Here is a 12,997-nt window from a genome sequence, read left to right on the forward strand (position 1 = left end):
GACCCTGCTCTGTGCTGGAGCAGAAATAATGTGCTCGGGCACATGTTATTTCATTTTAATAAAAAGTGAAACCTGCCTGGGCGCGGTGGTTCATACCTGTAATCCCAGCACTTTGGGAGGCCAAGGTGGGCGGATCACCTGAGGTCAGGAGTTCAAGACCAGCCTGGCCAACATGGCAAAACCCCATTTCTACTAAAAATACAAAAATTAGCTGGGTGTGGTGGTGGGCGGCTGTAATCCCAGCTACTCAGGAGGCTAAGGAAGGGAGAATTGCTTGAACCCAGGAGGTGGAGGTTGCAGTGAGCCAAGATGGCACCACTGCACTCCAGCCTGGATGACAGAGGGAGAGTCCATCTCAAAAAGAAAAAAAAAAAAGTGAAACCCAAGCTGCCACATTGGCTGGTGGCTGCCGTGTTGGGTGGCTCAGTTCCAGCAGCACTAGGGGCATCTAGTTCAGCTCCCAGGGATCTGAGGGGCTGGGCAGGGGGCTGTGTGTGCACAGCACTGAGCACACGGAGCTTCCCCTTCAACCCTTCCTCTCATAGTCAGGGAGGGCTGTTGGCAGAAGTCCAGGGCCCTTCCAGGCCATGACTGGCTGGGAGGAGAGGTCCAAACTGCTCTCAGGCCACCTCCCTGACACCTGTCCTAGAGCACATCAGACCCAGGGCCACGGAGCCCCCGCACACACCGAGAGCCCGTGGCTTGAATCTGCTTCTGCCCAGGTGCCCCTGGAGCCCAACACAAGCCCTTCCCCGGGGACAGCTCCACAATGCAGGGTGATAGCAGCCACCACCTCCGAGGCTGCCCTGCTGGGCCTGGAGGCATTTGCCACAGGCTGCCGATGCCCACCTGCCTGGCGTCTCAGTCACCGCCCCACTGGGCACGGTTAAGGGAGGGACAGGAAGACCCCCTCAAGACCCTTCTATCCCAGCCAGATCCTTGGGGACAGGAGGGTGACCAGGGTCAGCAAGATGAGTGGGCTTTGTTTTCCTAACAGCAAATTCAGAGAGGACACGAGAGGCCAGCCTTCTTCCTCAAATAGCTCCCACCCCCCTTGGTCCCATCTGTACAGCGTCAGCCATTGCATTAAAAAGTGAATCTGAGTTTCCTCCTGAAGAAATCCAGCCCTCAGAGTCCTAATGGGTGATGGACTCCTGAGGTGTGTGGGGTCAGGAGAAGCCAGGCCCAAACTCATGGGAGACAGCCCCTTGGTGGTGTCACTTCAATGTCACCAAGAGTGGGAGCCACAATCCTATCTCCTTGCTCCATATGCCCTGGGGTGTCCTGCCTTCCCTCCTCCCCATGTGCCCTGGGGTGTCCTGCCCATTTGTTGAAACATCCTCCCTTCTCCCTGGCCTACATCTAGAGACTTCCTGGCCTCTCTTCTGCTCCTGCAACTCCTGTAGAGGGCTGTGTCCCTGAAGTCAGCCCATGACAAGCCACTATGAGGAGCATCTACTTCCCATGCTGCCCTCATCTGCCTGGACCAGCCCCTCCTCCTTGTTCCTGAAGGGGCCCAGCATCTGTTCCTTTGAATGGCCAACTGTGTCCTGGCAAGGCCTGTGAGCCTAAGCATGGCTGGCTGGCTGGCTGGGGTGGGGGCTTCCCTCTGGTGGGCAGACTCAGCCTCCCTGCAAGACGGGAAGCCTGGGAAGTCGGGGGTGAGGCTGTGGGGTCAGATATCCACAGCCATCCAGATGGGTCCAGATGCAGAGTGAGCTCAGTGTGGCCCTCCCAGGGGCCCTCCCAAGGGCCAGCCGGCTCCTTCATGCACTGCTGCGTGGTGTGGACGGTAGCAGTGCTGACCAGATCCCGTGGTCAGTCTTGGCCCTGGTTTGTCCTGGGAAGGGCATAGATCTTGGGCTCCTCCTGTCCAACTGTGTGCACTTTCCCCCAGCCCATCCCCGTGGTCCATCACCTCCCTGAGGGCTGGACTTTCCTCTGCCCTTGGGCACTCTCCAGGTGGAGTGATATGTGCAGAGCTTGTGGTCACCAGGAAGTGCCACCTCCCGGGACACCAACAGGGACTCGGCCTGCACCGCATGCACCTCACAGACTACGGCTGAGGGCGAGAGTTGAACCTTCCTCATCGACCTTCTTTCAGCCTCAGACTTACTGAGTCCTGGCCGCAGCTCTGGCCACGCCCTGTATCCTCCTTCCTCCCCAGCTGTCATCACCACCTGACTCCACAGTTGGCTCGCCCAGTCCTCCTCAGCCTCCCCTGCTGAGGAGGCTCCCCTCCCCTCCCAAACCAATGCCAGAGACGGGGACTATGGGGACAGCATTGGTTCTGCACCTCTCCATGGTGTCCTTAAGGGTATGACGGGGACTTGGCACGTGTTGCTGAGATCAAGTCCGCCCCGTCCATTGTCACGCAGCCTCCAGGCCCTGCAAACGCATGCTCAGGATTGAGTTGGCTGAGCAAGCCAGGGGTCCCCAAGACAACGCTGGGCCAGGCTGCACCCACCAGGGTAGGTGGGATGGGACAACCACCTGGCCTGGGACAGCCCATTCAGGGCAGTCCCCTGCACTTTAGGGACCTGTCCTCATATTGCCCTTGTCCTGGTGCAATCTGAGACCACGGCCTTGGAGGATGTGAGACTCACAGTCACACCATCTTGTCTGCCCTCACTTTCTGTTAACATCGATGTCTTCTCTAGGAAGAGCCGATCCCCTCTAGGTTTGTTTTTGTTTTTTCATGTTTTGAACAGTTTAAGATGTCACTTTTGTGATTAGAATTGTTCCCACGCAGCATTTGGGACGTTATTCTCAGCCTGGGCTCTGATGTCCTCCCCTCCGCAGACAGTCAGCATTGCACCAGGTCCCTTCAGCCATCTTTCAGCAGTGACATTGCTTTTTTTTTTTTTTTTTTGAGATGGAGTCTCGCTCTGTCACCCAGGCTGGAGTGCAGTGGCGCGAACTCGGCTCACTGCAACCTCCGCCTCCCGGGTTCAAGCGATTCTCCTGCCTCAACCTCCAGAGTAGCTGGGATTACAGGCATGCGCCACCACACCAGGCTAATTTTTATATTTTTAATAGAGACGGGGTTCCACCATGTTGGCCAAGATGTTTTCGATCTCCTGACCTTGTGATCCGCCTGCCTCGGCCTCCCAGAGTGCTGGGATTACAGGCGTGAGCCACCGTGCCTGGCCACCACATTGCTTTTTAAGGTTTTTTAAAAAAATGGGTTCTAAATGTTTTGTACTTTGCTTTTCCTGTTTGAAGAAGACATGGACACCCTTCAGTTTCCCCATCAACTCCAAAATAAGACCCTGCTTCCTCCTAAGAGGAATTTCCAGCTTTGTTGGTTAGAAATGAGTTCAGAAAAGCAATGACTGTCCTGTTTCTTCTTGTTCCTTAGATGGGGCTTATCCAGAAATCCGTCAGCTGCTCCACGGCAGCAGCTCCTGGCCCCTGGCAGGTACCAGGCAGGGCATTAGTACACTTGCCCTGGCTGCGTCTGTGTGGTTCGGAAAGCACCTCCCTGCCTGGGTCTGGCCAGGAGGCCTCGGCCCATCCTGTCCCGCGCCTGTCCTTTACCTCTGTCTCAGCACAACCCTGACTGTTCAGACATGGGGCTCTGCCTGGGGGTAAGTCAAGCTCCCTCCTTTGCTATAGTCCTGCCCTGAGTTTGTGGCTATGCTTGTTGGGTAGGGGCCCACGGGTGCCTCTGTCAGACTCTCCACCGAGCTCCACTGCTTGAAGGCTGAAGCTCACGCACAGAGAGCAAAGCCACCGTGGCCCCAGGCAGGGCACGAGGCTCACCCAGAAAGAAAGGAGCCCAAGGCTGCTGAAGCCCGAGGAGGGGCCCCATGCTGAGGCTGTCGCACCAGCAGGGCCAACCCAGGAGGGGCTCTCCAGGAGGCTCCTTCCCTCTCCATGTCCCCTCTCCCACTCAGCCTCCAAAATCACTGCCCGGATCCTGGCACCCTCTACAGCACACAGGCCATGTGCCCCCTCGCTCCCCACAGTCTGGCTATGGAATGCCCTCCATTTGAGCTCCAAACCCTCAATGGAGGCAGTGGAGTTTCTAAGAGAACATCTCTTCTGGCTGGGTCCAAGGGACCCCATACACCAGGGGTGCCCTCCGCATCGGGAGTTCTGTGAGAGGAGATGGAGAGACCTGGGTCAGAGCCGGGAACACTACAGTTTGCTCTGGCAAAGGTTCCTGGAACCTGAACAGCCCGAGCATTTCCTGAGGACCCTAGAAATCCCTCACTTCTCCCTTCCCGAGCCTACCCTGAGGCTGCTCCAGACCTTGCCAGGCCAGCTCTGCGGTCCCCCGGCCCACAGCAGAAAATCTGCGGTTCAAGCAGATGGGACTCCTGCTGCCAGGCCAGGCACCCCAGGGCCCGCCACGGGGAGGGGCTGTGGGTGTGTGTGGGGTGCTGTGTGTCCATCCGAGACTCAGACTGAGGAGGCAGATGCTGAGCAAGAAGTCAAGGCCGCGCCTGTGGATTGGGCGGAGGGGTTGGCGCTCTGGAGGGAACTGGCCTGGTGTGATGAGGAAGCCACATGTGACCCTTCACCCCCATGTCTGGAGTTGCCCCATTCCAGCCTCCACCTGGGGCGGTGAGGGGTGCAGCATTCTGGGCAGGCTGACTCTCAAGCTGACCCCCAGAGTGGGGGATAACAGGTTGTGTCTCTTTCCCCAAACCTGATGAACACAAAGACTCCTAAACCACACAGGGGACCAAGAGGGATCCACAGGAGCAGAGGGGGCTCTGGGGGGCTGCAGGACATCAATAAGGAGGCAGAGGGAGCATAGGAGAGGGTGCAGCACAGAGGGGCAGGGGAGAGGGCTGGAGGCAGCAGGTGAGCAGGAGGGTGGGAGTGAGGGGCCTGTGATGGGGCACGGGCAGGGGGTGGGGGTGGGGGAGGGTGGGGCTGTGGTCTAAGGCACTCCTGAACCCTAGCTGTGGGATCCGATCTGCTGATGGGAGGCTCTAGGAGGCCACATGCCCCCACCCTTGCCCAGCATCTGTCCACCCCTCAGGGCACTCCATCCATCCCAGGATCCCACCTGCCCCGGCAGGTGTCTGGATGGGCCACCAGGGACCCTCGAGTCCACCTGGCCAGCAGGTAGGCAGCAGCAGGCTCTGTGACATATCTCACCCCAGAAGCTCAGAGCAGGGGGACAGGGCTCCGTTCCACTTTCTATTTGTCTTCTAAGTAGAATATAAAGGAAAACCTCGTCTTCCTCCGCTCCAAGGGCACAGGCCTCTCCAGGCTGTTCTGCAAACTACAAAGTCCCTCCTCAAGGATCCTTAGAAAAGAAGCCAGTGTCTCGAACCCCACAGAAGTCTGGGGCCAAGAGACTGGCCAGCTTTGTCCCTCTCCCTGCCCAGCTCTAGGGGAGGCCCAGTGGCACCAGAGCTGCTCACACTGCCCATCAGGGATGCGGGCCATGTCACGATGGGCAGTTTCCTACTGGTGCAGAGGCAAGTCACATCAAACTACTTCTGCTACTTAAAAAAAAAATTCATTTTTCTGGATCAGAAAAGTAATACATACTCATTTTAAAAAGAGGGTTTTTTTTTGTTTTTTTTTTTTTGAGACAGAGTTTTGCTCTTGTTGCCCACCCAGGCTGGAGTGCAATGGCGCAATCTCAGCTCACCGCAAACTCCGCCTCCTGGGTTCAAGCGATTCTCCTGCCTCAGCCTCCCGAGTAGCTGGGATTACAGGCATGTGCCACCACGCCCAGCTAATTTTGTATTTTTAGTAGAGACGGGGTTTCTCCATGTTGGTCAGGTTGGCCTGGAACTCCCGACCTCAGGTGATCCGCCCACCTCGGCCTCCCAGTGTTGGAATTACAGGTGTGAGCCACCGCGCATGGCCTACAAAGAGTTTTTAAATAGACAAAGATACAAATTTAAAATCATCCACAATTTCACCACCTAGCGAGGTCCTCCGTTAGCCTTATTTATGTATTTATTTTTTGGAGACAGGGTCTTGCTCTGTCACCCAGGCTGGAGTGCAGTGGCACAATCTCGGCTCACTGCAACTTTGAACTCCTGGGCTCAAACCATCCTCCCACCTCAGCTTCCCAAGTAGCTGATGTGCATGTGTGCCACCATGCCTGGCTAATTTTTTTTAAGTTTTTGGTAGAGAGGGGGTCTCATTATATTGCCCAGGCTAGTCTCAAACTCCTAGCCTCAAGCAATCCTCCTGTCTTGGCCTCCCAAAATGTTAGGATTACAGGTGTGAGCTACCATGCCTGGCCTCAGGTTTTTTTTTTTTTTTAAATACACATCTCTGTGGCAAAGCAGGGTGCGCAGAGCCCAGTGGGCAGGGAGTAATGCTGTCAGCTGTCCCTGAGGTGAGATGTACTGTTACGAGAGACATCCTTGTCAGGTGTCAGGGTGGCATCTGGCCTGGGCCACAGCAGGCTACCAGTGGCCTATGCTTCCAGGGACAGGGCCCTGTCACCTCCCCAGCTGACATCTGCCATCCCTCAATCTGGTCTCCAGCAGCCGGGCCACAAACAGCCATCTCTGAGACCATCTGTCCCTCTTCATCCCCCCGGGGAGGGCCGGCCTTGTGGGAAGGGCTGCCTGAGGGTCCACGGGAAGCCCCACCTGGATAGAGCCCAAGTTCCTCCATTCCATCCTCACACTGGGAGGCCCACAGACCGAGGGCCAAGCCCTCTGAACCTGGCCTTGGGCGTGGAGGGGAGGTGGCCTCTTGGCTCTGCGCTGAGGTTACAAGTTTCCTTGGGCTTCATGCCCATCGCTCTGGGGTGTGGGTGAGCAGGGATGCTCAGGACCAGACGTGGGTTAGAAAGAGCAGCAGGAGTGGGTGAAGGAGGGATGGTGAGGGTATAAAGGAAGAGGGGCAGGACAGCGTGAGGGCTCTGCACCCACCTGGCATCAGCCTCGCTGTAGTACTCTCTCGCCACAATGTCTTCAAAGAGCTCCCCACCAGTGACCCTATGGGAGAAGCATGAAGGGGTCACAGATTCTGGAGACCCCTGTCACACTGCACTATCACCTCCATTACTACCACCACCACCATCACCACTATCATCACCATCACTCCCATCATCACTAATGTCACCATCACCAGCATCATCACAATCATCATCACCAGCATCATCAAAATCATCATCACCACCACCAACTACCATCATCACCAACCACCATCACTATCACTACCACCATCACCACCAACCAACATCACCATCACCACCACCATCACCACCAACCAACATCACCATCACCACCACCATCACCACCAACCAACATCACCATCACCACCACCACCACCACCAACCAACATCACCATCACCACCAACCAACATCACCATCACCACCAACCAACATCACCATCACCACCACCATCACCACCATCACCATCACCACCACCACCACCAACCAACATCACCATCACCACCACCATCACCACCAACCAACATCACCACCACTACCACCATCACCAGCATCATCACCACCATCACCACCACCACCACCATCACCAACCAACATCACCACCACCATTACCATCACCACCACCACCACCATCACCATCATCACCATCACCATCATTACCACCATGACCATCACCAACACCACTACCACCATCACTACCACCATCACCATCACCAACACCACCACCATCACCACCATCACCATCACTGCCACCACCACCATCATCACTATCACCATCACCACCATCACACCATTACCATTATCATCACCACCACCACCATCACCAGCACCACCACCTCCACCGTATTACCATCACTTGGGACTGACAGCTTACTAGTGCTTACTTATCTATAATGACATTTAACATTTCAGTCCTCACAACCACTCTAGGACTTTGGCCACGATTATACTCCATTTTTATGGATGAGAAAACAAATTTCAAAGATTTGGTGACTTGCCCAGAGTGGGCAGCACAGGAGCTTTGTCTCAGGGTCTGCATTGTTACACCCAGGCCTTGTGACTCAAATTCCAAGCCTGAGAAGATCTGGTTTCCCCTCCTCAATACTCTCCCACCCCCACTTAGGGCCAGAGTGGTGGCCCTCGCACAGGATCAGAGCCTAAAGACACGGTGCCTAAATCTGGTCTCCTTGGTGGCCCAGGGTCTTGAGGTGTTCGAGGTCCCATCTCTAGGAAGAGAACAGAGATGACAGGCAGAAGGGAGGTCTCTGCCCACTCTCCTGCCCTGTGTCTCCACCCAGTGAGTAGTCATTGGGCCCTATGGTCAGGATAGACCCTGTGAGCAGAAGCCACAATCTGAAGGGCCTCTGGGAGCCGGGTAATGTGGGCATGGAACAAAAAGGTGGAGGGGCTGGATGCACGGCAGGGGAGTAGGACGGAGCCCTCTGCAGGTCTGCCCAAGCCCCTCACACACTTAGCCCGCTTGAGTCTGCTGGTAGACTCCCCTAGAAGCTGTCACCCCTGAGAAGGTTAGGGTCTCTGCTCCCACACCACTTCCTGTGACCCTATGTGTGGGGCAGGCCTGTGGGGTCCGAGCCCCTCCTCTGCCTCCACACCCTCTTTCCCATCCCCCCGCCTGCTCCACTGCACTGCCCAGGTGCTGTGGCTTCTTTATCTGCCTGGCAGTTTTCCCCATTGGTTCTGGAATGTAGGGCTTAGGTCTTCCTCATTTTTGGGCCCAGCACTTGGGGCTGGGCTGGTCCATGGCAGGGAAGACCCAGGGAGTGGATCTGTTGAACATGTGACCTTGGCACATGTGGGTGCTCTCTCAGCACTGGAGAAAAAGAAAAGTGAGCATGTGTTGAATGTCAGCTCACCCCTGCTCCAGCTAAACACATGCCCTGATGATCCCATTGAATCCCCTCAAAATCCTTCGAGCAATGTGAGGGTGAAATGCACTGGGAAGACACCCAAGTCCCTGGCACCTAGCAGGGCATTAAAGGACTGGGTGTTCCCTTTCCTTTCCCCATTTTTCTGTCCAGGCTGGGGGCTGGGGGCAGGGGCTCTGCCTCTGTTGCCTGTCTGGTTCTGCTGTTCTGTGTCCCCGACCAGCACCTGGCATGTGACCTGGAGCTCTGCTCACCCTCACTCACTCCTCTGCCTGCCTCTCCTCTCACTCCTCATGGGCCAGCACATTTCTACAGCCAATCAACCACCACACCGACCACAAGGAAACAAAACAGTGTTGACGGGGCCCTTCCCAGGGTCATCTGGCCGGGCTCCTGAGCTTGGCCTGTCCATGTGAGGGTGTGTGTGTGCATGTGTTCACATGTGTGGGTGCCTGTGTGTGCCCTTGTGTACATGTATACTGGCTTGTGCATGTGAGCACATGTGCATGTGTGTCTGTGTGTCTGTCTGTACCTATGTGTGCCCATGCGTGCATTCATGTTCATGTATATTGTTTTGCATGTGTGCCTGTGTGCATGTGTGTACAACTGTGTGCCTGTGTGTGCCCTTGTGCACTTGTAGAGCAGTTTGTTCATGCGCACACATGTGTGCATGTTTGTACATATGTGTGCTTGTGTATACATGTGCATTGGGCAGGAGGATCAAAACCCACATCTAGCCCAGGCAAGGGCCTGGCATGCCCCAGTGTTGTGCTATAACTGTTTAGGTCTTGGCACACACTGAACACAGATTAGGCTCTGCAGACGCCGAGTCCAGGCACAGAACAGTGGCTAAAAGGCCTTACGGTCTTGAGCCAGGCCTGCAGCCCAGAGTCCCTCCAAGGGGTGCCTCACTAGGGCTGATGCCAGGCCCTCTGGTGTGCTCTGTGTGCTCAGGAAGCTGTAGTTTGGGCTGGTGGGCACCTGGGACTCCCTGGCCAGGGCCATCTAGTGGTTCAGTTTCAGGGAAGGGAGTTTGCTCCTCCACCCACGTTGGTTGCTGTGGGGCGTTTGGGAAACTCAGTGCTGGCCCAGGAGGGACACAGTCCGGGAAGGCACACATATGACTCCATGGCCCCCTTTCCTTAGGCTGTGGGGGACACGTGGCTGATTCTAGGCTTCAGCCATGGCGCCTATGGGAGCTTCTGTTCTCTGGGCGTGCAGGTGTGTGTGAGACCCTCTACTCCCAGGCCTGGTTCTCAAGCCCTGTGACATTCCCAAGCAAGGGGAGTGGGGATATCTGTCAATCCCCCAGAATCCACAGAGTTCCCAAACTACTATGGGGCCTCAGGGCCTCCTGAGGGCAATGCCAGCCAACTCCAGAAACTGCTGTCCTGGCCCTCTGCTGGCCTGGAGGCTGGCTGAGGCACAGGGGCCATGGAGGTTGGTGGGGAAGACAAGGAGGGTCCTTCCTGACTCGCCAGCCAATCTCCTCTTCCCAGCCTGCCTCAGGGCCTCCAATGACACCTGCCTGGCATGTGCGTGGCAAGGCGGGAGACATGAGAGTCTCTCAAATGGGCACACACACATGCATGAACACGCCACCCTTTCTCCTCCTCGGCTCCTGTAACACATGCAGCCATCTGTTGGCCACCAAGGGCCCTGGACCTGACCACTCCCCACCCCACAGTCTCCATTTCCTGGGAAAAGAGGCTGGTGGAGGTGTGCTGGGGCACACAGGTGTGGCAGCAAGCCTGCCAGCTCCCCAGGGCCACAGGACAGACGTTTCAGGACACAGCCTCAGCCAGGCAGTGGCAACTGTGTCCTGGGTCAGCCCCAGTCACCTGGCTGGTGATTTGAGTTGGTGTCTTGTGGAACATGCAGGGGAACCTGAGAGGTGGCCAAGCCCCTGCAGGGACAGTCTCAGCTTCTCTAGGCCAGAGAACCTCACATGGACAGAGGCCTCCTCAGGCCTACATGTGCCATGGCCTGACGTCTGTCACTTGAGGAAGGAGGAGCTGAGAGGGCAGCCCCCACGCAGGCGCGTCCTATCTCTGCTCGGCCTGCACGCTCACAGCAGCCATGGGGAGGGCCGGGGGTAACCATGGCAATAGCACCAAGGCTGGGCTTCTCTGGCTGTGTGGCCGCCTGGAGGCCACAGGGGCAGGCTAAGGCCTATGGGCCCTTGCCCAGGTCAGGGTCCTGGAACAGCACTGACTCACAGACAGCTAAATATAGCGCTGCTTAGCAGGAACTGTCAAAAGTGAGGGAGATGAGATCACTGCTTCTAAATCCGGCAGGAAGTGAGAGGCGGCAGCGGCCCCAGACACCTTCTCACTGAGCTACTGCACACACACTCATGAAACACTCACACATGCACATTCATGCAAACACGCACATACACATGCATGCACACATGCAAACATGCATGCATACACTTGTGCCAGTGTACCCACATGCACACACCTCCACACGCTCACTCATACATTCACACAATACACATGCACATGTATGCACATCTCCAACCATATGGACCCTGATTTCATGTGCTCACGCGCCCCCACGTGCAAACCCCCACACACATACATACAGGTGCACATGCTCACATTTCACAGCCACACTCATAAACACACACATGTGCACTCACGCCAGCCAGTGGTGCCCCAGTCCAGCTGGGATGAGGGCACCAAGGAAAGGAAGGTGAATGCAGCTGCTGACTGACTATTCCTCTGGGGTCCACCCACCCACTGCCTCCAGTGTGCCCTGTTCTGTGTGGAGGAGAGGGGGAGTCCAGGATGTCAGCCCTGCCTCTGTGGGCCTCAGTAACCCTAGTGCAAAGCAAATGAGGAGAGGCGAGGGAAGCTAGGCCGGGCACAGCTTGGAGCAAGGGGACCAGCAGCAGAAGCACACTCAAGGGAGTGGCCAGCCCACGGGTAGAGACTATTCCCTGGGGCTGGGGAGGCTGCAGATCCCACCCTGAGCCAAGGCTGGGAGTGAGTGCAGTGAGAGTCCCCAGCTCTGGAACTTACAGATCGAAGACCAGGTAGTGGAAGCCCTCCTCGGAGATGCTGTCGTGGAGACGCACTGTGGGGACAGAGAAGCCATGAGGGGCTGGCAATAGCCCAGGACACACCTCCTGCCTGCCTCCGTACCTGTCCAGGCACACCACCAGCGGTGTAAGCCCTCGGGCTGCCCAGAGGATCGGGCTGGGTAGGGCCCGGGTGGGCAGGCCAGAGGGCAGGGCTGAACAGAGTGCTTTGGGCCCTGCGGGCCAGCTGGCCACCCAGCGAGCACCCACAGGGCCTCAGGGCAGTGCCACTGCCCTCAGCTGCCAGTGCCTCACCCTCCGCTGCCAGTCTGGTCACCTGTCTCCTTTTGCCAGAGAGAGACCAGGTCCTTTTGGTCCCAGCCTGGGCCTCAGCTGCTCCCAAACACCACGGAGATCAACAGGAGGAGCTCACACCTCCAAACCCCAGAAAGGAGCTGCCGTGAAGCTCCACATGAGGAGAAGCTGGGACAAAAACCACTCATTATTCGCCCTGGGTCTTCCCAGGGCTGCCTTCTGCCTTCAGGCTCTGTGTCTCCGCTGTGTCCTGCCAGCACAGGCTGGCGGCAGGGTCCCTGCCTGATGCAACATCATCCAAAGGTTTGGGCCCTGAGCTCCAATTCCAGAGCTGGCATGGTCAGCAGGATGGACCACCATCATTCCCTCCTTCCTCCTTGCACAACTTCCCATGACAATCTATGTGCAGCGTGCCTGGCCCTGGAACTCTGCCTGGCGCAGGGCAGGAGCTGGTCAGGATGTGATGAATGAACAAGCGGATGAAGAGGCGAGGGAACAGTGAGTGATTTCAGCACAAAGCAAGCAACCTCAAGGCCTGCTTTTCCTTGAGCTGGAGATGTGCCCTGTACTAAGCAGCAAATATTTTCTAGGAATGACTCATTTTGGACACTCTCCCACGTGCCGATTCTGATGATTGCTAGAACAACGAGGACGACGACAGCCAACACGCTAGGGCTGTTCTAAGCGCTTTGTGTGTGTTATTTCATTTAACCTTCCCAACCACCCCGAGAAGTTACAGATGAGGAAGCTGAAGCACAGGGAGGTTAGGTAAGCAGCTGATAGTCGCACAGCTCACAAAAGGCAGAATAGGGCTGTGGACTCAGCGGGCAGTCTGGCTTGAGGGCCTGCACTGCACCAGCCTTATTCCCTCCAGTCCTCAAGTC

At 56.6% G+C, this 12,997-nt stretch overlaps 1 protein-coding gene across 23 annotated transcripts in view; it reads right to left on the reverse strand.

Annotated features, from left to right (window-relative positions):
- Window positions 1-12,997, reverse strand: part of CAMK2B (calcium/calmodulin dependent protein kinase II beta) — a 109,873-nt gene that overhangs the window by 31,317 nt on the left and 65,559 nt on the right. For all 23 annotated transcript variants that reach the window (XM_016957400.3, XM_054655576.2, XM_063815337.1 and 20 more), the window contains exons 4-5: window positions 11,800-11,854; window positions 6,864-6,929 (exon numbers count right to left, since the gene is read on the reverse strand). In XM_016957400.3, the coding sequence (XP_016812889.1) occupies window positions 6,864-6,929; window positions 11,800-11,854 (121 nt within the window). The remainder of the gene's footprint in view (window positions 1-6,863; window positions 6,930-11,799; window positions 11,855-12,997) is intronic.

This window comes from Pan troglodytes, chromosome 6 (genome assembly GCF_028858775.2).
Source record: "Pan troglodytes isolate AG18354 chromosome 6, NHGRI_mPanTro3-v2.0_pri, whole genome shotgun sequence".
NCBI classification, from domain to species: Eukaryota; Metazoa; Chordata; class Mammalia; order Primates; family Hominidae; genus Pan; species Pan troglodytes.